General features: G+C 54.8%; 1 protein-coding gene across 1 annotated transcript; it reads right to left on the reverse strand.

Annotated features, from left to right (window-relative positions):
- Positions 1-163: 163 nt before the first annotated feature.
- EXOSC10 (exosome component 10) lies at positions 164-22,724 on the reverse strand. The gene is made up of 25 exons (XM_075550850.1): positions 22,574-22,724; positions 21,319-21,455; positions 17,895-18,018; positions 16,741-16,845; positions 16,309-16,474; positions 16,058-16,172; positions 15,079-15,154; positions 14,580-14,690; positions 14,237-14,380; positions 13,636-13,826; positions 12,648-12,804; positions 12,373-12,521; positions 12,176-12,226; positions 11,581-11,692; positions 7,669-7,719; positions 7,503-7,581; positions 7,289-7,416; positions 4,933-5,028; positions 4,616-4,690; positions 3,058-3,142; positions 2,571-2,644; positions 1,884-2,055; positions 1,119-1,177; positions 861-937; positions 164-306 (listed from the first exon to the last, which is right to left on the reverse strand). The coding sequence occupies exons 1-25, from the start codon at positions 22,682-22,684 to the stop codon at positions 276-278; spliced, it is 2,676 nt and encodes an 891-aa protein (XP_075406965.1). The 5' UTR covers positions 22,685-22,724; the 3' UTR covers positions 164-275.
- Positions 22,725-24,691: the final 1,967 nt, after the last annotated feature.

Here is a 24,691-nt window from a genome sequence, read left to right on the forward strand (position 1 = left end):
GGGTGGAGAGCGGCCATGACAGCCTCACCAGCGGGCTATGGGGGCAGGCAGATGCCAGCCACTTGCCCCTGCCCACAGCCAGTGGCAGAAGGTCGCCTCAGCAGGAGGGGTCAGGCACCATGGGCCCGAGTCTGGTGGCAGCAAAGGAAAACCCAGGAAGCAGTTCTCTTCCAGGAGGAATTATTTTTAATGGTTTAAAAATAAGTCTGTACAAAACCAGCACCCCCATTTGATACTTCCAGTCCACAGGGGTCTCTCCAAGGTCTCGTCCAACACTATCTCTTTGGCCAATTGTGTCTGAAACCTCTGCAACGAAAGCGTGAGCACAGGGTTACCCAGGCCCGTTCCGTCTGCTCCCCTGGGGCTTCCCAAAACTGTCGGTCGGCATGCTGGTGCAGGACGGATGGTGAGGGCTGAGCGAGGCTCTGGGCCGAAGCCACAGAGCCGGCTCCAGAATGTAAGTCCCAGGGCCGCCCCTCAACCCTGGCCACCCTTAAAGCATGAAGACTCAGGCTTTTAACCACCAAGTTTGTCAGCAACCACCTGCCCTTTCCCTCCGCCCAGGCACCATGAGATCTAGGAAGCCTCCAGCTCTGGGCTCTGAGGCGCCACAGGGAAACGCCTGGCAGCTGGTGAGAGCAAGGGACCACTGACATCTCAGCCATGGAGGCAGCCACAAACCACAGACATGTGGCTTCAGGCAATCGTTTCCCCATCCTCGTTTTCTACACGCTAAGTCAGGGCCTTTGGGCTCAGCTCAGCTCCCCTGGCGCTGGGCCTGCTGTGGCTTGCTGGCAGGTACACAGCAGGGGAGGTGCTCCCTGTCTGGGCAGCAGGGTGGCGGGGTACGCGTGACATACCTGTCCGATGTTCCCGTGGGGAAGGACATGCTTTTGTTTCCTGTTGCCTGCTTCCGTTTTTTGGCTGCGATGCATTTCTGAAAGGTAAGAAACTACTGAAGCAGCTGACAAGGACCTCCGTGAGACATAGGGAGTGCCCCTGCCGACTCGGTGTCATGCCACTGGACTCTTGGATGGCACTGACCCTCGGGGTCGTGCAGGTATGTGGGAAGAAATGAGCAGGGGAAAGATGGGCCCCTAACCTGGGGCCTTTCTTACCTTGCCAGATGGCGTCTGCTGATTCGGATCAAATTGGGAAGGCTTGGATTTGCTGTTTCCTGGAAGAGAGGCGGCAGGTATCACGTGGGGGTTCCCTCCCTCGTGGCTGGCCCCCAGTCAGTAAGCCACAGGTGCATGGAGTGGCTCATGGCTGACAGTGACCTCAGAGCAGGCGCCAGGTGCTAATGCCCCGTTCACTTTCCTGGGAAGATCTGTGTGAACTTGATGATGCCACGGAGGGTACAGGGGCGGTTCCTCCAAGAAGCCCCCTTTCTCTTTCTCCCAGAGGAACGTGTTCCTCTGGGCCCACAGCAGTAGCTGGGAGCCAGTGAAGCCCCTCCAAAGGGAACAGACCCCCGAGAGAACTGTGACTCACAGACATCACCGTTTCCCAACCAAACTCTGTGTGTGTGTGTGTGTGTGTGTGTGTGTGTGTGTGAGAGAGAGAGAGAGAGAGAGAGAGAGAGGCAGGCAGAGACAGAGAGAGCGAGAGAGAGAGGGGCAGGCAGGGACAGACAGTGTTCCCTGGCACAAGTCCTTGTGAGGAGCTGGCCCACAGACCAAATGATGGAGGCGCCTCCTCCCTGGACGCCTAGCTGGCTTCTGTGGGGGAAGGGGGGTGGGCTTCTGCCTGTCTCCGTTTCTGTGGGCTGTCCTCACTGCTCTTGTTGGTGCAGGTCTTGGGCAGGCTCGATCTGAGTCTGGGCCAGGCCACTTCCAGCACAGCGATCAGTCTTTCCCCCAGGCCACCTGCTCCCTTCTCACCTGCAAAAGCCTTGAAATCCGACTTGCTGTAATCGTAAGGGGTGAACTCTTTCTCCACGGCGTCTGGGCGCTTGGGCTGCTTGGAGACTCTGAGCCGCTTCTTGCCTTGCTTCTGCTCCATGGTCTTCGGGTCGCTCGCCGCGCGCTCTCTCTTTTTGACCGCGCTCTCCAGCTGCATGGTCAGTGCACGGGGGAAAGTGGCAGAGCGTGTGAGAGAGTGGTGAGTCCAGCTGCCCCAGGGACTGCAGACCGCCGCCAATCGGCTGCCTCTGTGGTGTGGACGGGAACTGCGGTCCCAAGTGGCTCTGGGACCGGAGGACAAGCACACTTAGGCTCGTTCTGCTTGGAACTCTGCATTCTTACCTGGAAGGTGGGATCAGGCCACTTAAGAAGGCCAGGGTTAAGCTAAGAATCCCAGGCCCTCGGGGTGGGGATGAGGGTGCAGGAGGGACCTGAAGCGGGCAGAAGAGGACGCAGATGGGGCTTCAGGGGCTTGTACTGGGCAGACAGGTGTATGGTGTGCACAGGTAGCAGGATCACGGTGTCAGGGAAAAGGTGAGCACTTGAGGAAAAGCACGTCACAGAAGTGGGGGGCATGCCCCCGCTTCCTCCCCAGATACGAGAGCAATCCCAGCTGGCTCCAGGGGCCCACTTTCTCAGCCGACCCAGCAGAGGAGGTCCACGTACCGCGGCCTGCTGTCGCACAGACACAGCCTGCTCCATGGTGGCTTTGTACTCTTCCTTCGCCTGCTCCCGGGCGGCTGCAAGAGAGAACTGCTATGGAGGTGCTCTTACCAGACTCCCGAGCCGGAGTCCCTACAGCTGCGCCCTCCCTTCCCTGGCCTCTGACTGCTCGGCTCCCCTCCCAGGACAGACCTCCTCAGGCCTACTTGTTACCCTCCCAACCAGAGACCCAGTGGCCAAGGTCCCATCACGCCAAGGATGCTCAGTAGGGAGGGCCTCAGTGTCAAGGTTCCAACCCCCCACTGCTCCTTAAACCAGCTGTCGACAATCTCGGGCAACGACAGCAACACTCCCCAGCTGCTCAGGGCCAAACCTCCCCAAGCAAAGCGAGGGCGAGCTGGGCAGGGGAGGCCGCTCCACCTGCCGCTTCACTGGGTGGCTTGACTGGAGGCACACTGACGGGTCGAGCTAACAAGGAAGGGGGTCTTACCTGTCTGCTCGGCTGCCTTCTTCACAGTTTCTTTAGAGTCTTTTGGTGCCTGTACCTGGCTTGCCAGCTTCCAGCGGCTGCTAATCTACAATGGATATAAAATTTCAAATCCCCAAATTCATTCTTAAAACAGCAACAAACAAACCAACCCACCGCCAAGTCCACTTGGCTCATAGTCACACTGTGGGGCGGAACAGAGCCCCTGGCTGGCGCGCCCATGGGAACAGACAGCCTCATCTTTTTTGTTCCGTGTGGCTGGCAGGTTAGCAGCCCAGCGCATAACCCATGGAGCCACGCCAGGGGCTCCCAGGCACCTTAAGAGTACCCTAGTTCTTACTGCGCTGTAGCAGAGCGGGCTCGCGCAACCACAAGTGGGAAGGTCAGAGGCCACCCCAGAGAGATGCTGTGGGCAGTCAACACTACAACCGCTCGCTTCTCCGGCCGCAGCTGTCCGCTGGCCCCATCCCCCAAGTTCCCTGGGACGAATGCACAACGGTCACTCTCAGAGAGGAGGCGGCAGGCTCATTGTCCGAGGGGTACACAGCTGGCACAAGACAGAGCTAAGGTCCCCGTCAGGGCTTCTGCACGTCACGGGTGGTGAGAGAGACCAGTCTGCCTCATGAGCCACAGCCAGGGAGACAGGAGGGGACAAGGCAAAGTGCCCATTTCCAGAAACAGGATGACCCTTGGCGACAGGGCTTCGGGCAGGCAGTGTCTGGCTTGAGCCTCCCGTCTCCCCTCATCTGCAGGGCAGAGAAGGGCTTTCCACTGACAAGCACCAGCTGCTCCAGGGACTCAGAGGCAGGTGGTCTTCCCCCGCGGAATTGAAAATCGGAGCTGCCAGTAACACGCACCAAGCAGCTCATGTGATAGCTGAGCCTGCTGCTCTGTGTAAAGGGAACCTCAAACCTCACAGAGACAAGGTTCCCAAAGCTTTGGAGACTGGCGCTGGCTCTGGGCCGGGCCTTGAGGAAATGGCCTTTCTGTCTCCCCCAACTTTCAGGGAGACAGGGGGAGCTTGGCCAGAAAGGAAACCCGGCACTGCCCTTCCCTCAGGGGGGTTCCTGATTCAGCTGCACCCCTCCCCCACATGCCTGGGCAAGGCTTTGGTTACATTAATGAGCCACATGGTGTGGGGCGGGGCTTCCAGCTCATCACCCACACCTTTTCCCTAACACCTGGGCCTGTTGAGTTGCTCCGAAGCAGGGACCCTCCTAGGGGACAAAGTAGGACAGCCCCACCGGGACCCTAAGGCCATCATCTTTGCCACTGTCACTGTAATTACCAAGTGAGTGCTGAACCAGTGCGCCACCAGGGCTCCTGAGATCAGAGAGACACACACAAATGTGGGCAAGACAGCTGCCCGTGGAGGTCTCCAAGGGACATGGGGAGGGAGAGGGTGGGGCAAAGATTCCCCCAAGCTGGCAGCCCCAGGTTAGACTTCTCCCCTCTTACACTGTAGCAAGGCAAATGTCTGGTCATCAGCCACCACGGGAGCCTAAGAAACTAAGACGAAAGGACTCGGGACATTTTGGGGACAGGTGACCAATCCACTTACTTCGTAGATTTTGGAGGATGGGTCAAACTTGGCTGCCTGCGAGATGTGGGCCCGGCGATGGTATGAGGGCAGATACTGGAGGAAGCGGAGACGGCGTATTAGAGCTGACCCAGCAAGGAGCCTGGCCTCCTTCTTGGCTTCCTTTACAAGCTCAGCTTGACGTCTCGGTGGGAGACCCTGAGAGGCCTCCTCTCTCTAAAGACCCGCTGCCTTCTTTTCCGGGTCCAAGGTGGCTGTGCCTACAGAACCCCCTTCCCCCCAACGCCCGACTCCCCGGGTGAATTCCGTCAGCCTTGAGGCACCTCACTGTTACTCACCATTCGAAACGGATTTTCAAAGGACTCCATTATGCTCTGGGCCTTTTTCTGGGCAAGTGTTAGGGGACACTTCCCATTTTCCTCGGCACTAGGCTCCTGCGCAGGCAGAGCAGATGGGAAAAGGTCACTTCTAGCCAACAAGACGCGAGAGGTTGCTCACTACTCACAGCAAGACTGCTGGCCCGTTTTCCTAACTCGCTCCTCTAGATCAGCCCTGGGAAAGCACAGACCGGGTGGCAAAGAAAGGAGCCCTGGTGGTGTAGTGGGTTACTCGCTGGGCGAACCGCAAGGCCAGCAGTTCAAATACACCAGCCACTTGGAGGGAGAGATAAGCTTTCTGGACCCATGAAAACGCACAGCGTCAGGAGCCGCAGGGGTGGGACGTCAACGTTGCGGGTAGTGAGCTTGCTTGTTGCTTTGGCTGGGTGCCTCACGGCGTGTCCCCGAGATCAGGAGTATGCACCCACCTAGAGGCACCTCAGAAGATAGGCCTGCGATCTGCATTGGGAACCCATTGGAGAAGGTGCTGTCTGTCCACACGGGGCGGCCAGGAGCCAGGAGGGGTTCACCGGCAACAGAGTGCTTGTCAAAGGCAGAATTGTCCCCACCGCCTCCAATTACGGATAGTTAATGGCAACCACTCTGCCCATGGCAATCTGGGGACGGGCGGGTGGCTGTGGTTACATTAGTGAGGCAGGCTCCGTGGAGGGGAGGATTCAGGGCAGTCTTTTATGAAGATCATGCAGGAGCAGATGCAGGTCCACGAGACACAGAATCTCCCCAAGAGCTGACCGAGAAAAATGCCTCTCCGCGAGCCAGCACTCTCCACCCAGACTGCTGGGCTCCTCACCTCCCTTCCCTGGACACACAGAGTGCAGGGAGACGACAGGCTGCTCGAGACGCAGACCAGGCACTTGCGTCTTTTCTAATAGCAAAAGGAGTCTTTACTTAAATGCCGTTAATGTAGACTACCGATATTTCAACAATTATATGAGTTTTGTGTTTTAGGATTTCAGAGACATTTCTTAAGTCACACAAAAACGCACCACGGGCCGAGCAAACAGCCCGAGAAGCAGGGCACTATGAAGAAGAGTGGACATTAGGCAGAGGGAGTCTCATCAATAAGATGCAACAGGAAGACGACTTGCTGAAAATGAGAGATTTGAAGTGCTTGCTGATGAAGATCAAGGATTGTAGCCTTCATCATGGATTACAACTCAGTGCAAAGAAAACAAGAATCCTCACACTGGACCAACAACGGTCACCATCGTGATAAACAGAGAAAAGGCTGACGCTGTCAGAGTGGGGCTCGGATACACAATCAGTGCTCATGGAGACAGTAGGTGAGATGTGCTTGCATCTGATGGTGATGTTGTCAGGTACTGAAGTGATTCAAGAAGCCGCTGAATCACTGTGACACCAACTCTGTGCTCTGTTAACCCCCCTAGGCTGCTCTCTCACATTGGCTAAGGCAAGGCCCACGCAGAATTTACAGCACTCAGATGACACAGGCAAGTCCGAGGATCCGGCCGCCTGATGCACTGTCACTTTCTCTTCCTAGCATCTGTCTGGTCTCCCACCCTGGTGGTTCTCTGCGGCAGTCAGTGTTCCAGCAGTCTGTTCTCGTGTCTGGCGTTCGGCACTCAGCAGTTCTGACCGACAAACACTCCCGGGCTTCCTCGTGGAAGGCCCCCCGGGCCAATGACCAGCAGAAACAAGGCGTTTCATCGGCAGGGCAGCCTGCAAGGCCTTCTCGGAGTCCAATATGTACTCCAGCCGGCCGCCCTGGGCCGCCACCCACCATGACTCAGTCTCCTTCAGGGAGGGAAAACAGGTTTCCCTCCCGCCTCGGCCCTGCACACCTGCTCTTCACTTCCCTGCGGAGGCAAGGCTCCAAGACACGCTCCTCTTCTCCCCTCGGGGCCAAGTTAAAGGTGAGGGTGCAAGCAAGCGTGAGGGCGCCTCCCACACCACAGTGCACCACCAGCGGCACTCACTCAGGGCCTGCTGGGAAGAACTGCCCCTGACCACACTGGTCAGGAAGACCAGCTCCCACCTTGACCAGACGCGGCCCTTCTCCTGACTGTGCACAGTGCCTCCGCAGGCTGCTGAATCACGACGCTGACTCACAGCCAACTAAACCTCCCAGGTCCCCTTGCGCCTGGCAGACAGAGAGGCCCCTTCCCACACAGAGCTCCTCCTCTGGAGGAACAAACACCGTCTGGCCAGGCTCTCGCCTGTGGGCTCTTCCTTCTGGCGTTAGCCTCAGCGGTGCACGCAACACACCGGGCAGACAGACAACCCAACAAATCCCTGTGAAGGGGCATCACCGCCGAGTGGTTTCTGGATGGCTCACATTAAACACGGTGATGACAGCTGCGGCAAGCAGGCATGTGGCATCCAGGGAAGCCGCCGCCGCCTCCTCCTCCTCCTCCTGCTGCTGCTCAGGGAAGAGGCCAGTCTGTTTCTGAACGGGCACAGGTCCTGTGGGCAGAGAGGGCGATCAGGCCAGAGGCAGCCAGCTGGCCGAGGCTCCAGGCAGCAGCCTTTGCAGGCTCGGCCTCTCTTACCTGTGGGTGGGAGGAGGGGACAGCCATCCGGAGGGGCATGGGAGCAGTCATGAGGTCCAAAAAGAACATTCTCCACCCTCTGCATCACAAATGAAAGCAAGGGGTGGGCGTGAGCCGGGAGCGTCCCCCTGCAGGTCCATCCCCCACAGCCAGCCCCACACGCTACCTCAGGGTGGGGCTGCGGTCCACTCTTCTTCAGGCCAGCTGCAACTTCAGACTAAAGAGGAAGAGCGAAGAGAAAGTGAGGACGATCTCACACACGATGCCACACACCTTCCCTGGCACTATGGAGCACCCCTCCTCTCTATGCGGCCTGGCACGTGCAGGGGCTCAGTCATTCTATGCTGAATAAGAGCAAAGCCCCTCATCATGCGGTGGCCTGCGTGTCGCTGTGCTGCAGGAAGCTGTCACTGGCATTTCAAAGGCCAGCAGGGTCACCCAGAGGGAATAGGCTTCAGTGGAGCCTCCAGCCTAAAGACAGACCAGAGAAGGACTTGGCTCCCCACGTTGGAGGAAGGAGCCGCTGAAAACGTTTCAAATACTGACTTCCTGGACAAAAAAAGCAGAACATTTTGGGGGATACAGGATCACTGCACCCAGCAGAATTAGTGGGGCTCTCTGGTCTCAGCTGCAGAAGGGAGAAGAAGGGCATGACATCATGTGTTGCCAAAGAGCTGCAATGCTGCCACGGTGGCTCCCGGCCTACCATCTACAGCTGCAGACGCTTCCCTGCCAAGGGCAAGAGGGCCGAGGCCAGAGGACACAGCACCAGTGGTACTGGTCGGCTGGACACCTAGCAGCCGTCCACCCCAGAGTCAGGCATGTTACGTGAAGGACACAGGGCACCTGTTGCAGGGTCTAGTTCATCTTCAGGGCTTCGGCATTTGGTTGTGCAAAGTCGGAAAAACAGGCCCATCTAGTCACCATGCCACCATCTGAGGAGGCAGCATGCCACCATCTGAGGAGGCCAGAACCACTGGTGCGGGAGGCATCAGCGATACACAAGGGCCCAGCAGTGGGCGGAACACCAGCTGAAATGTTCAGGAAGATGAAGGAGCACCGGAAGCACTCCCATGTCTGTCTGGAAGACAGCTCCCTGGCCAACTGACTGCAAGAGATGGAGAGCTGTGCCCATCCCAAAGAAAGATGGCCCAACAGATGCTCAAATGATAGAAAGAGATCAAGATCACACGCAAGTAAAACTGTGCTGAAGACCACCCAACGACGGTTGTAGCTGTACATTAGCAGGGCACTGGCCAGAGGTTCGGGGCAGATTCAGAAGAGGATGTGTTACAAGGGGGGATCACTGCTGATGCCGGGTGGATCCTGGCTCAGAGCAGAGAAGAGCACAAAGATGTCGGCCTGTGTTTCATGGACTCTGCAAAGGCGTTCGACTGTGCGGCCCGTCATCAACTGTGGGGACCTTGAAAGGAATGGGAATTCCAGGAGACTTTCTTGGGTTCAAGATCAGGAAAAGTGTGCATCTCTCGTAAGACTCAGTCAATCTGTAAGCTGAGCAAGTCATCAGAGAAGCTGGATTACATAAAGACGTGGAATCAGGATGGGAGGAAGGCTTATTAACAACCTGTGATAGGCAGATAACACGGCCTTGCTTGCTCAAAGTGAGGACGGATTGAAGCCCTTGAGGAGGAAGATCACGGATTGCAGCCTTCAGTGTGGATGACAACTCCGTGTCAAGAAGCCCCAAAGCCTCACACCTGGACCAGTAGGTAGCATCATGACCAACGGAGGAAAGGTTGAGCTGTCAAGGACTGTCTTTCTTGGATCCACAATCAATGCTCACAGGTGCAGGTCAAGAGATCAAAAGAGGAATTGCATTCAGTAAATCTGCACGAGACCTTTTTAGATTGGTCAAAAGCAGGGACGGTGAACATTGGACACTGACTACGGAAGACCAGCGAAGAATGGACAGTCTGCGTTCGGAGTGTCGTGCTGGAGAAAAATATGGGACGTACCATCAACTGCTTAAAGACAGACCAATCTGAGCGGGGAAAAATAAGGCCAGAGTGCTCCTTAGAGGCAAGGGCGGTAAGACATTTTCCTAACTATGTTGGCCATGTCGTCAGGAGAGACCAGGCCCTGGAGGACACCACATTAGGGCAAGTGAAAGGGGGCTGGGCAGTCTTTCGCTCTACTGTGCACACCGTCCCTATGGGTCAGAGCCGACCACTTGAGGGTCCCCAACGACAAAAAAGTTTAATCTTAGGGGATTCCAGTGAGCTACAAGAAAATTGTCCTTAGTTACAACAATTTCACTCGTGTAGATCTGAGAAATGTTTAGGTAAAAACTGAAAATGTCCTCAATTCCAGATTTTTCTTTTTTCCTCTACTTCCAGAGTTGAGTCTCCCATGATCAATAAGCTTTCTTTCAAATTCATTTACCATATGCTGCTAAGACTACTGAGTCAACCACTCTGCAATAGCTGGGAGAAAACAAAAGTGAGACTGCGCACACTGCACTGCCTACGGACTTGCACAGATGCTTGGAACAGGTTAGTGAGCTCTTCCTTCACCTGTGTGCACCCCGGGACGTCTTGGAGAGCTTCAGCTTGCTCACACTCACCTGCGCATGCAAAGGTTGGAGGGTGCGGCTGACTTAGAGGCACCTTGGAAGAATGTCCTGGTGATCCACTTTCCCCCAAAGCAGCCTCCCATGGTGCTCACTACTAAGCTTCCTGACAGCTTCCCACGGCTGTGACCCCACGCTACGTCTGCCACCAGACCAACCGCCTCAGAACAGCTCAGCCCCCAGGCACCAGACATTCCTGATGATGCCGTGTGTGCAATGAAAGGACATATCATTACTGCCGCGGTGCTCTTTTTACAGAAATCTGACAGGCGTCAATCTGAGAGGCAAGCATCTGCCCCAACGCCCATGCTCAATGTAACAGCGCTCCCTCCTTGAAGAATTCAATCTGTACAGGGCAACAACTCATGGACTGCAGCTCGAAGCTGGACTGACTGGACTGGACAGAACCTTAACTTCTATGCTACTGGATAAATTGCCCATGTCATCTGGGTGTTTGGGGTCGTAAAGCAGTTGTTCAGAACCCATGGACAAGCAGATGGACTGGCCCCACTGGTTCTCGCCTCAGTCCAAGAACGGCGAGTCCTTATAACAGCCCTGCTCGATACGCGCTACCTGCCTTCGTGACGGGATCACTGGAAACGAGGGGTGCTACAGCGCAGGGTGAAGAAAGCAGATGGTGCCCGGCTATCGATTGGAATAGGGTCTTTTAGGGCTTGTATTCAAACCAACTGCCATCTAAGTGAGACGACAGCTCAGTCCACACAAAGATGAAAACAAAATCCAATTACAACGAAGGGGAAAGTATCCGAGTTTCAATTCTGAACAAATTTATGGAAGGCTGTGGAGGAGCGGGAGCCCCACACCCATCTGCAGGGTGTCTAGTCTGAGGAAGCCCTGGCACAGCCCCTCCATCAGCAGCCTGACTGCGAGAAACCACTGTCACCTTGGGCACGGTGGCTCGACTGTCACTGAAGATGACGTGACGCTTGGTCAGCTGACCTCCCTCTCGCCCCAACCTGAATCTTTTCTCTCCGCTTCCTTCCTGGTGTTAGTTTGTTACGTCTCCCAGTAGAGACCGTGACCGACGCACTGGTTCACCTGGCGCGGGGCGGGGCGAGTGAGGGCAGTTAGGGAGTAAACAATGAGGGCAGCCGTCGGAGAGGGAGCACCAGAACCGTGGGTGATGACGTACGAGACTGGACTGTGGAAGTGCATGTGAATTTTGCATCAATGAAATTATTACAAACAAAAGGTAAAGCCACGCTCTAGTTCATGAGTACAGACAAAAGACAGCTGAACTCCAAAAGACACCCCACTCCAACTTCCACTGCTGGCAACTCATCGTCCCATGAGGACTTTTCAAGACTGGAGAGCAGCTCACGCTCGAGTGGCCTTCAAAAGGTTCATGGGAAAACGGGGTGAAAGAACGTCGACGTTTCCCCACCGACTTTCTGAAGCCCTCTCCGGTGCTGGAGAATGCGTGCAGCCAGATGCTGGGCAGGGGCCTGGAGCAAGAAGGCTTCTTACCTTGAGCAAGGGCATTTCTCGAGCCTGCTGGATGAGCAGGTGCATTTCATTGATCTGCTGCCGGACAAGAGGTGGCACTGGGTTACAGCACGCTATGATGCCCTGCGGTTCCCTGTGTACAAGGGAGAAGCAGAGCGGAGCTGAAGACGAGGGAGACACGGTCCTCCATGAGAGCAGAGTCCACAGAGCCACACAACCTCTCAGTGGCTTGCTCTCAGCGCTGTCTCCTGCCCACAGGAAAAGCTTCAGCCACCCCCGGCCTGCTGAGAGGCCTGCAAGGATGCCTGCTTGATTCTTGGCTTGTGCTTCAGCCCCACGACAGTTATGCTAGCACATTTCAGACCACGAGATGCCGTCCTTTGGAAGACAGTACAGACGAGAGTCACTCTTCCCTGGAAAGCAGAGGCCGTGGCCTGAACCAACGCCTCCCACTGGCCTCAGTCAAAACCAAAATGCGGGAAAGGGTTCCAGCACACTCGATTCGTGGTTCCCTGGCAGCCCGAGGGCGGAAGCACCTGAACTTGGTTCCTGGGCTGTGCTAACTTCCTTGGACCCACACCTGTGCGGAGTGAGCAGGGCTGGGTACGCGACTCACTTTGGCAGTTCCTCGGATATCTTCAGCATCATGTGGTTCGGCAGGACGTATCTGGAACAGAGACAAAGGACCACGTTCGATGCAGCCCCGGGGTGCTGTGACGGCCGGGGGAGACAACTGGCTTTCACGGCACAGAAGCCTCCAGGCGACACGGCCAGTCAGTCTGGCAGCAAGCCTCCGGGGTTCTGCTCGCTCACCCGTAACTCTCATCCTCCCTGCGCGCCGTTCTGTCCCGCCAGGCAAACAGCAGCTGGAAGGCCGTCAACTGCTGCGTGTTGAGGTGTTTCTTTTGCTTCCGGTACAGGTCGAGGTAGGACTCATCCGTGTAAATGGGCTTGGTGAATCTCTGCAAAGCAGCCAGCAGGTTCACGGTCAGTGGGCATGCCAACTGTGCCCCTGCTCCTGCGAAGGTGTGGCTCCAGTCACCACTGGAAAGAGAGCTCAGGAGGGCCCGGATGTGGCCGTGTCATACCTTGAGGCAGATGTCCCTGCTCCGCTGCCACACCACCTGCAAGTGCACGGGGCGCTCATTGCCCCGCTCCCACAGCTCCAGGCGCATCTTGTCGTAGATGTAGAGGAGGTAATGCGTGTCGTCACGGGCGTAGTACAGCATCTCCTCAGGCAGAGGTCTAGAGACACACACGGGACCCGCTCTCACCGACTTTCTCCTCGGGAACGCTCTAGCTTTTCCTGACATGGAGACGGTCCCCGCGGGCAGGATACGGGGACGGCCACCCTGCCTGCATCTCGGCGTGACAGACCAGGGTTTTCACAGCTGGGGAAGGGGGCGATGACAAAACAGCAGCCCTGTCCTTGAGAGACTGAATGGCAGCTGTAAAGTCGGTCCTTGGACAGGCTACCTAACCTCTCTCAGCTCACGGTCCTTACCCGGGAGATGGGAACACGACGTACAGACTGCACAGAATGGCACCCCGAAATGCCCAGGGTTTCAGTGTTTGGCACATGGTCAAGGGCTCAAAAGGCAGTGGCTTGAGGATGGACCAATGTCCTTTCACTTTATGCCCAGACTTTATCTGAGCGTCTCCTCAGACATTCCAGCAGGAAGGGTCGGTGGCGTCTCCTCGTGGCGGGGTGGACAGTCATTTGCAAAAGGAGTACGGTTTCCGGGAAGGGTGGCTGAGTTCCATACACTCTTATGTTGTAGGACAACCCCCCGCCACTACGGATTCCCGAGGAGTTTCTCTATGCCCCAGGGCCATCATCTCACACAGTCAGCCCTCTGCCAGCAAGACCGGAGGGCAAGACTAGAGACTGGCATGGGTGGGTTTCTGGCAGGTCACATCCTGTTAACTGCTCTTCCCTGAGGTCGAGTGTAATGTAAACCCTGGAAGCCATCCCTCAACTTCCCACTGCCCGCACAGCGCCAGAGCGCAGGTCTCGGAAGACAAGAGGGGCAGTACCACCCTCGCTGCTGTCCCCTGGCGCCCGAGCTCACTGACCGTATTCTCCAGTCCGCCAGCTGGTACTGCTTGTTCGACTGCACACTGCAGTAGTGTTTCAGCAGATGATCCAGCGAGTGCCTGCCCAGGTTCAGCAGGCGCGCTGCCTGGTGGGTATCAAACATGTTGACTACGTACAGCCCGAAGTCCTTCTGCAGCCACTCAATGTCCGAATCAGCACCATGGAAGACCTGGAAAGCAAACCAAATGCATGCCCTTCTCTGGTGAAAGGCGGCTCCCGCATGCAGACTCTCCCTCTGGAGAGGTGCTCAGCTGACATGCTTCCTGCAGCGGGGCTGCGGCCTACTCCTCTCCTAACCGCATAGCACACTCTGACACCGAGAAAGCAGCCTCTGGTCATGAGGGTCACACGACCCCGAGCAGCAGGGACGGAAACAAGGGAACATGTCCCAGGCTGGTAAAGAGCCAAGTCTTGGCTGTTTTATCAGGAGCTCACACACAAAAGCAGTTCAGCCTGCGGCCCCCTGGTGCGAGTCCTCCGTCTCAACCTGACTGGGTCCGTGCAGAAATCACGAAGCAGGCAACTGAAAAGCACTTCCATCTTGCACTCACAGGCGAGAGCGGGGAAAGGCTGGCTGACCTTCACGATGGCGGGATCTGTGAGGCTCTCGTTGAGGATGTACATGTCACTGCGGAGCTCCAGGGTGTCCACGATGAAGTCTTCCGAGCGAGTGGAGATTTGCATCAGGCAGGTGAGTCCCAGGAAGCTCCTGTACGAATGGTGCTAACACAGAGAGATGGAAGGGGGGCGGGGGGAGTGGAAGTTAGCAGTATTACTAGGCTTTCTTGTACTGGTTTTGAAAAGTCACCTACAGAGAGAAGGTGTACAATGACTGAATTATTACCGAACACACAAACTCAATACTTCTCAAGTAATGAACCTGTAGAAACGGGCAAGTTCACTCAAGGTTATTGTAAGTTACCTCCAAGTCGACAGCAAATTCTTTACAGCGTAAAAGCTTCTCGTTGAGCTCGACAAGCTCGTCCAGGGAGGAGATGAAGTGGCAGGGTGTTTCTTCCACGGGTCTGTACAGCTGGGTACAGAAGTTGTAGTGAGGAAAAGGGGGGTCGGAATCGTCACCCTTCAGAAAGCAAAACATGATTCCGAGGGGGAGAAACCACCAAGGTAGCTAACTGTGACTGAAAACTTAGTTAAAGAAGGTCAACGTCACTTATGTGAGCCTTTCCGGGCTGCTCAGCCCTGGTAACACAGTGGGTTATGCCTTGGGTTGCTAACCACAAGGTCAGCAGTTTGAATTCATTCCATGGGAGAAAGATGAGACTCTCTACCCCTGGAAAGACGGACTGTCTCAGAAATCCACGGGGCAGTGCTCCCGTGTCCTTGACTGCGGCTACATGTCGGGACCTCAATGACAGTGAGTGAGCTTGGCTGGGCTGCTTACCCGAAGGCTGGGCACTCACCTGGGGCTGTGGCCTCTGCAGGGCTGACTCGGGGGGTGTAAAGTGATCTAGCTCATACTGATAAGGGTGTGCAAACCTGAATGAAACAAAAGAGGAACTTTTTTAGGTTAATTTCATCATTCCAAGGAAAACCAATGACTTGGATCTGGTTTGTTAAGACAAGAAGAGCGATTACTGTGAAATGATTTTCTTTGCAAAATAATGCATGATTAGTTCAGTAGGTCCATGCATTAAACCAACTGGTGACTTCTGCTCAGCATTAAAACTCCATCACCACAAAGCTCCTCACTCACTGAACACCTGTCTACCTATGCTGCCGGCGAGAAAGGGTACTTCTAATAGTTGGAAGCCAACAGCAATCTGTGATGTGCGAGAGGGTGAGGCGAATACTGCAGTTGTTTGAGTAGCCAGTGGCCCATCCTCCCCGCTGCTTTATCATACACTGGCACAGAACCCGTACGCCTGGGAGCTTCTTGAGGGCCGGCCCATCTAGTTCCTTTACTTCTTCAGCCTCACAGGCAGGTGGTGCAGCAGGAAGACATGCTCAGAGACCCGCTACACTGGTGAGAAAAGGACCGATACTACAGGGGCTTGTCCTCGTCTCCCCCAGGACATGAGAATGAGGTCCACTTATCCATCCAAAGTGGGCCTTTGCTTCTAGAAGCCTAGTGTGCCAGTGAAAAGTGCCTTTTCCTCCCTGCCTCACACTCCTGCTGTGCCCCCAGCAAGCACGGCAGACTCGCACGGCGGAGAGAAAGGCTGTTTGAGAGGTGGAGGACCCAGCAATTCAGAGTCTCTGATCCTGTTTTCACACCTTTAGATGGAGGAGCGCGACACAGCCCTCCGTCCACACAAACAGGAGAGCCAGGTTAGCTCCCCCCGTCCCGCCCCCCCCCCCCGAGTCCTTGTTTTCGTGTACACACCCTGCAAGGCGAAAGGGGCATGGGAACGCGGCGTGAAGACACAGGCCCACACTCACATGTCTTGCTCAACCTGCTGGGTTCTCTGCTGATGGATGAAATCCGCCAGGGCAGGTGGGACATCCAAGTCTTCAGGACGATCCTGTGGGCGCTCCCGCCTCTCTTTGGAAAGTGCTAGATATCCAAGCAGTGACAAAAACACCATCACGAAAGCCATGCACACACTCACACCTTTTCCGGTTCTGGGCCCCTCTGAGGAAAGGACGGCCCAAGAGCAGCCAAGAAGGCTGACCGACTTCACCCGACTTACCCTGAGGGAGGGGCTTTTGAGCATTGGGCTTGATGAAGATTTTGGGGAGAAACGGGGTGTTGGAATTGTCGATCTTCTCTCGAAATTTGAGCTGAGGTCGGATGATGTTTTTTGCGTGAAGCAGCCGGAAAGTTTCAGATTTTGTTTTTTTGCTATATTCTCCTGCCTGTGGTCCAAGAATGCCAATATTTTATAACACAGTAATGAGTTACGATAGAAACCTCAATCCCAACTCATGGGGCTGGTTTCCCAAGAAAACAACACAATTCACTGAAGAATCGTGTGTGGCATGTGAGGCAGGGGGTGAGGTGGGCACGGCACAGAGAGGGTGGTAGGGGGTTGCGGTGGCCGCTTCTGTACACAGTACGTTAGCACGGACATGTAAATCAGCACGTGCGGGAGCCCTCTTAGAAAGGGGACAAGAAGCCCCACCTTCCGGTTCCAGCTGGACACGATGGTTTTGGGGACCTGCAGTCCTGCGGGGAGGACAGGCTGTTGATTCTTGTTCACGCCCGATGCTTCATCCAGTAAGATGCCCTGTGGGTGGCAGACGGTACAAAGTGAAAGGGTCCCAGAGATGCAATCAGTGTTCTTCATTAGACCCACTGCTGTCGAGTTGGGTCTGGCTCCAAGGGACCTTCGGTAGGCTTTCCCAGGGGGCACAACATCACGGGAGCTGGGTCTCATCTTCCTCCCGCAGAGATGCTGGGGGCTTGAACGGCTGACCAGGTGGTTACAAGTCTAACGAGGGACAATGCTAATTACCTACAAATTTTAAGAAGCAGATTCCAGCAGTTATCTGTGGGAGGACATGCACGTAGGCGAGAATCTAGCAATCAGTAAGGCATGCGTAATGAAGAAGCGATGCCAAGTTCTTAAGAAATTCTTTGCTTAAAGGCACTGAGTTTTGGAAAAGCCGCTGGAGTAGACAGACAGTCTCTAGAAGGAGGATGCTGAGCTCCCTCGCGTTGTCCACGTGGGTGTGGTACCACGGCACACGGTGGGGCGGGGGGAGGCGCACGACCGGTAGTGTGACAGAACAGAGTATGAGAAACCACGGAAAAGCATGGGGACAGTGAGAGTATGGGAGGTTACACCAGGATTTAACTATCTCCAGGACTGTCGCGGGGTTGCGGGCCGAGGGCTCGGCTTGGGTGACCTCTGCATGGCTGCAAACGACGTTCTAGCGTAGCGTTAGCTGTCCACAGCTAAGAAGCTGGGCAAAGGCTCCAGTCTGAAGGCTCCGTCACAGCGGACCTGAGCTGAATGCACTTTGGACTGAGACAGAGGTGCCTTTTCTGACATTTGCAGACCTGGGGTGGACGGTTAATAGAGTGTGTTACCAACAGGCTTCCACGGGGCAGCTACCGATGTCCAAAGTGAAATTCATTTTACTGTTGAGAAGGAACTATATTCGAAGACAACTGTATAGCTCTCTTTGGGAAAGAAGAAACCAACTATCAAAGAAAGGGAGTGTTAGGACCAGTAAGAAATGCTTAATGTGGTGCCTTATTTTCCAAGGTGCTTGGGTTTCTACTTGAATAGCACATTTGCTTACTACTTTAAGAGTAAGAAAAAACACTCACCACTCTTTCCAGAATAACATCATTGGTCTCCACGACTAAATCAAACTTGTCTTCCACCTCAGTCACTTTGTTTCGGTCCTTAAGGTTGCTGCGACATCCATGGTACTGCATCACCTTGCTCATGCTGAGGACAGGGGACCAGGCAGTCAGTGCGCGCACGGAGCCCTCTGCCCGCCTCTGGGACACATGCAGGGTTTGGCTTGGGCTGACACCCCCCCCCGACACACACCCCCCTATAGACACACACACGCACACGTGTGTATGGTGCAACCCAACCACTAACATGACACGCTGTATTTCAAAGATGCACTGCGCTACTCAGTCCCCAAATTCTAACATCACCCAATTCAAAATTCTGTGTCCCTTACAGAGTAACTCCTCGTTCTTCTCCCTGTCCCACCTGCCCCGGACCCCATCCGAGTGCTTTTGTTCTCAGTGGTCGGTGGTAACTTTGCACAGCAGCCGTTCCGAGGGGCACCGTGGAGCGGCAGGTGCCAAACCTCCGTTCACTTTACCAGAGCTGCCTGTCCTGTCACCGGGGCCCCTATCTGCTGATGGCTACTGGGGCTGCCTCTACCTTGGGCTCCTGTGAATACGCAACGAACATTAATGTACAAGTAGCTGTCCGAGGCTCCGCATCCACGTTTTTAGGGTTTATTTCTAGGACTGGACTCGCTGGGCCACATAGTAATTTCTCCTTTCACCTTACTTATTCAAATAACCCAGGAAACCGGGCTACACGAAGAAGAATTTAGCATCAGGATTAGAGGAAGACTCATTCATAGCAGGTGATAAGCAGATGACAGAGCCCGGCTTGCTGAAACCGAAGGGGATTTCAGTCTTGAGCATGGCTGGCACTCCGTGTGAAGACAGGCTCCTCACACGGGGCCATCATACAGCGTCGTGGTAAACGGAGAAGAGAGGGACGTTAACAAGGATTTAATTTTACTTGGACCCACACTCAACGCCCATGGAAGCCCTCAGTCCAGGCACAAGTGTACAGGTATGCTCCATAGGGATGGGCAGTCAGGCAGGGCCCACACGAATGGCACACAGGCAAGTAACATCCCTACAATGTACACTGCACATCGCATGCGGAGGAAACCAATGCCGGGCTGTGTGGTCTGCCCTCTAATCTGCATAATGTGAGTGCTGTTTGCGTTAAACTATGTTTCATCCAAATGCACATGGGTGATTTCAAAAAGTTTGTGGAAAAATGAAATGAAAGATAAATGGGGGGGGGGAGGTGATGGAGAGCTAATAACAGTTGAGTATGAGAACAAAATGTTCAAAACTGATTGTGGTGAAGACTGGAGAAATCTTAATATGACAGAGTGCTTAAATTGTATGATGAGAAGTATATGCCAATAAAACTATTAAAAAAAGATAATGGGATTTTTTCCATAAACCTTTTGAAGCCCTTTTATACACAGGTGTGGCTGTGGCTACGTCTGCATGCAAGCCTATGTGTTACATGTATATTTGTGCATCGAGTACAGCGCACAGTGGGCACAGTTATGGACACTTCTTAGACATAAGCTAACACCTCACAGGACTGACCTACTGAGCGTGCAGGCTAAGGACCATCGTCTTCGGTCATACGGTCATAGCTACGTCAGTTAGCATGATACAGGACCTACAGATCCTCGTTTGGTAAGCAGCATCTGGGATCCTAAGAGCTCATGAGCAGCAATCTAAGCTACCTCCACTGGTCCCCCTTCAGGACAATGAAGAAAACTGAAGACTCAAGGAACCAATTAGCTCACAGGTCTAAAGGCCCCCCCTAGCCCCAGGCTCTTCTGACCTGAGCCAGATGGTATCCAGCTACCACTACCAACTGCTTAGTCTAAGAACATGATCAAAAGTCCTGGTTAGGAATACAGAACATCACTCACATTCATTGAAAAGGCCAGGCTACTGGAGGGGCCCCCGAGAAGCTTCTACCCCGTACATGAAGCCACTCCTGGAGGCCACCTTTCAGCCAGTAACAGACCGGCCTCTCCTGAACAACTGCCTCTCAAGCAACACCGACACTCAAGAAGAGAGACTCCGAGGAGACCAGAGGGCAAGCGGCCTTTCTCCCCATCGCAGCTCAGAAGGCGGGGAAGCCAGATGAATGGAAATGGGAAACCCAAGGTGAAAATGGGGAGAGTGTTGACACATTATGGGGATGGAAACCAACGCCATGGAACAATTTGTATGTGAATTATTCATTAATTAGCTGTGTAATGTTCATCCAAAGCACAGAAGTTTTAAAAAAATATAATTAACCTGAAACTGGGAAAACACACAAACCATATATACCGTGGGGTAAACTTGTAGCAAAAGACTTCTTTAAAGGGTTAAAAAGCAAAGATCTCACTATGGTGTCCCAGACTCAAGTCACAGTATTTTCAATGGCCTCATCGGCACGGGAGAGGCAGACAATAAGCAAGGACATCCACAGGTGAATTGGTACCGTTGGACTGTACCATGGGTCGCAGGGGAACAAACCCACCTGCCTCGGGAGGACACCCGACAGCCCCTCAGACGTGAGGGTGACCACGTTATCACGAGAAAGGCTGGTAAAGTTCGGTCCCTCGGAGAGACAGACTGACACAGCCTTCGCTGTGACAGTGACTGTGACGAGGACAGCGTCTTGTTCTGCTGCCTCCAGGGGCCCTACGGGTTGGCACTGACTCGATGGGACCTAGCAACAATGGTAATCCATGGTTCCCTGTGAAGGAGCTGCCACACTGTCTTCCACAGAAGTGGCACTTTACGTTCCTGACAGTCATGATCCAAGGCTCCCACGCTCTTGCTATTTTCTGATCAAATGAATAAATCGCGCGCCCTTATCACTGTCAAACATGCCATGTTAATTGCTTGGTCTTAGGCAACTCACTAAATCTCCGAGACTCACTTTTTTCATGTGTCAATTGAAGGGGTTTCTTTAAACTTTGAACCAGAAAGGTGTCTTTGAATTCTAAAAAGTATACAAGGGAGCTTCAAAAAATTTGTGGAAAGATGGATTTGAAAGAGAATAGAATTTCTGAAATCACATTGTGTAAACAGTAACGTGGCCAACCTAAAATAGCCTCCTTAATTCTCTCACAACAGTTACACATAACCAGTGTTTAGGTGTCAACTGTTCTAATACAGAGTGATGACTTTACAAGTCGTTGTGCGAGAATCTTGGAGCTTAGTTTTCTAGGATCATGCTCAGTCAAATGAGATCGATTACCTACAGGGGCCGAAGTGACAGGTTTTGAACAGTCAGGCTCAAAATACGCCAAGTGACATTTCCTTAATCCCACTGTCTCGTGTCCTTATTTTCTAGCACTGTATAACACACAAGTATAACAAGGAAAACTAAACTCAGGAAAAATGACCTCGCGCGTTAAGTTCATTTCTTTAACATAAGAATACCTTTTATAGTACATACCATTGCAGCAGTCTGTCTCCCTGTGTTTCACAAAATGTTTGAAAGCCAGGAAAACTCCGGTAAAAATCATACTCGTCGCCAAACTGTGGCAAGCCCCCAGATGCCTTGGTAACTGCTACCACCGACCCGAGAGCAAACTGTCAAACACCAGAAACAAAGGCAGGTTTGAAAGATGGCCCCACTCATTCAGCAATCTGTCCCATATCTACTATACATAAGGCCTTGTACTAGATATTAGTGCTAAAGTCAAATCCACCAAGTGCTAACTCTACCCCAGGCGCCTTTCTAGGCCCTGATCAGCAACGGCAAACACAAACCCAGTTTTGACTCTTCCATCTTGGTTAGAGTAGGGAGAGGCAGAAGCAATCCATATTTAATGGGTATTCAAATCTGCTCCTTATGACGGCGATCTTGGGCAAATAATGACCTGTTTTTGGACCTTATTTTCCTCCTCTGAGAAATGGGGATGACCCGAGACTATGGGCCCTAGTTACCCACCGGGTCTGGAAATGAACTCGCTCCCGTGGTTCAATTTTCAGACAATTTATAGTCCAAGGGGCGCAATGCCATTAAGGAGGTGTACACAGCTCAGAAAGGGTAGGCCCGGAGGAGGAGGGGGAACCGAAAGCGGCCGTGACCACCGCGTTGGTGGGAGGCAATCAACCAGACGGGGAGGGCGCAGGGCCAGTGGTCCCCAACCTCCTCCTGCTACCTAGCAACGAGGACAGGAACTTAAGCGAGCCCCCTGGGTTCCCTGGAGGGGCTTTCAGCCTCGGTGGAGGCTTGAGTGTGCCAAGGAGGGGCGCACACGGAGGCTGGGACTGACTTCACCAAGCGCTTGGGAAGGAAGGGCCTGCTGGGGGTCGCTGTGCGGGAGCGGGTGGCTGACGGCAGCGAGCGGGGAGAGGACCTCGGGGCGCGACGGCCGTCGTGTCACGGGAGGGGGCCGCTGGCGACGTGGGGCGCCTCAAGCAGCTCGGGGGAGGGGGGCTCGCGGTGGGTCCGGCTCACGCAGGAGTCCTTCCCAGGACGCGGAGCGCCTCCGCACGGTGGGCTCAGATGGGAGCACCAGGGATCTGGGAAGCGGGGCGTCCCTCGGGTCCCGCGTTCCGGGCCCCTTCCCGGCAATCAGACACCAGAGAGCCAGCCCGGAGCGGCGGCAGCCCCTCGCCCCGCTCCCGAGGCCGCGGCGGCGCCGGCCGCCGAGAGGACCCCGGACGGGCGGCTGCGGCGCGCCGGGCCCGCGCGGACTCACCTTCACGAAGCTGTCTGCGTCTGCGAAGCCGGGCAGCACCATCTCCGCGCCGGCCTGCGCCGCACTCGTCGCCGGCGGGGCTCCGGCCGCTCGGGGACTGGGAGGCGCCATCTTGCGGCTGGCCGGCTCTTCTCGCGAGAGTGTGCGGACGTCGCCGCGACGCGCGAGTCACGGCCGCCACGTGGGGGCGGTGCCCGTGACGCGCGAGCCGCGGCCGCCGCGCGGGGGCGGTGCAGGGCCGGGGGCGAGGGCGGCGTCGGAGCGCCCCCTCGCGGTGGCGCCGTTTGGCTTGGCCTCTCCCGCGTCCCGCTGCCAACCCTCCTCGGTTCCCGGGCTCTGCCACGGTGCCCCCGGCCCACTGCGGGACTCGGCCTCAGAATTCTCGCTCCGCTCGCCGGCACTGCCCTTTCCCCTCCTGACCGGTTGATCCATTTGCTGAAATCCCTTGCCACTAAAGATCGCTTCCAGCCACCGCCGCCTTTTCCCTTGCGCTTGGGAGGAAGCCTGGGAGTCGGCGGTGACTCCGTGGCAGGCGTTACCCACGGCGCCCAGTGTGCTTCCGACCCCCGTGTCTCCTGAGCCCCCTCCCCCCCCCGTCAGACGTGGTCCGCCTCCTGGAACCCCAGGTACCCCTCCTGTTAATGCGCCGCAAACACCCCCTAAATGGATGAGTGAAGGAGCGCCTTGTACCGTCTCCAGGAGCCTCACTGGGCCGAGCTCCTGAGCGCGCAGGCGGCAGGTGTGCCCTAGTCCAACTGTCCAAGGGCATTAGTTGCTAGCTTGATTCAGAATATCGTGTGAGCACCCCACTTGCTTTTCATCTTTTCTTTACCATTGCAGTAAGGTACACAGGTAGCCTGCTTGCACAAAGGTCTTAATTGTTACAGCCCATAGTCAATCCATGCCCTGGACCGGATTATGACCTTCCCAACCTCAAGTCTGGGTCCCTGGACGAGGCCGTGATTCTCTGGCTTGGCACTTACGGGATGACGTGATTTGGTAGTTTTGAGTGATCCCCTTGGTGAGATCCCATCAGCTCACTACTTGTGAAGGCAGTAGGGTGGGCGGCAACACCCTTCAGTGGATCACAGCCCTAATCTAAGGGCACTTTCCCTGAGGGGGGATTGACACAATGTATTAATTTACCAAGAAAGAAGAGCCAGCAGCGGAAGTGTGTCCTTTGGGCTCAGCGTCTGTGAGCAGGGAACCTCCTGGAGCCAGGGGAAGATGGATGCCGAGACTGGAGATTTCCCCACAATGCGGGCCCACAGAGGCTGACCCGGGGAAGACTTTGTTGCTGAGTGTGACCCTGCCCGGTGAAGACATTTTCTCCTAGCTCCCACACTGAATTCAGACTTTCAGTCTCTTAAAACGGGAGGCATACATTTCTGTTAAAGCTGTCTACTTGTGAGAAGCAGAGATGTTGAGACTTAGTCTTAGACATTTTGGACACGTCAGGAGAGACTAGTTTCTGTGGAAGGACACTGCACTTGGTAGAGGGGCAGTGAAAAGAAGTCTTTGAAGAGATGGGCTGACACAGTGGCTTCGACAATGGGCTCAAACAGCTGAGGATGGCGCAGGACCGGGCAGTGTCACGTGCGGTGGTGTGAGGTTCCTATTGGACGGAACCGACTACAGGCACTAACAACAAGGACATCTCCTGGTGGCCTTTCTGTTAAAAGTCGGACAGCCTAATACCAGATGCCAGGCCATGCTAGCTACTTTACCTGGAGTGTCTCAGTCTCACAACGTGCGCGGTAGAACATTTTCAGAGGAGGAAGCGAGCACAGAGAGATGAAGCAACTTGAGTAGAGTTGTGATCTGAAATTAGGTCATTCAATTTGCTCTCAGCTTCTAACGTTTAAGCGTCTTGCATCTACTGAGTGCTGTGGAAGCAATGCCTGGTGATCTGTCATGGTGCAATTCTACTCCAAAGCACATGGGCTCAACCAGCTGGGTGGCATTGTTGCCCTGCCCCCAATTGGACACTAGAACCTTGGCTCTTACTTTATGCCCCTTCTCTGGATAACCCTAGGAATAGAAGGATCCTGAATGCCATCCTTGGTCACATCCCTCCTTGCCTTTACAAGGGTAACAAGGAATCATTCAGAATTCAGA

The sequence above is a fragment of the Tenrec ecaudatus genome, chromosome 1, assembly GCF_050624435.1.
Source record: "Tenrec ecaudatus isolate mTenEca1 chromosome 1, mTenEca1.hap1, whole genome shotgun sequence".
In the NCBI taxonomy this organism is placed as follows: Eukaryota; Metazoa; Chordata; class Mammalia; order Afrosoricida; family Tenrecidae; genus Tenrec; species Tenrec ecaudatus.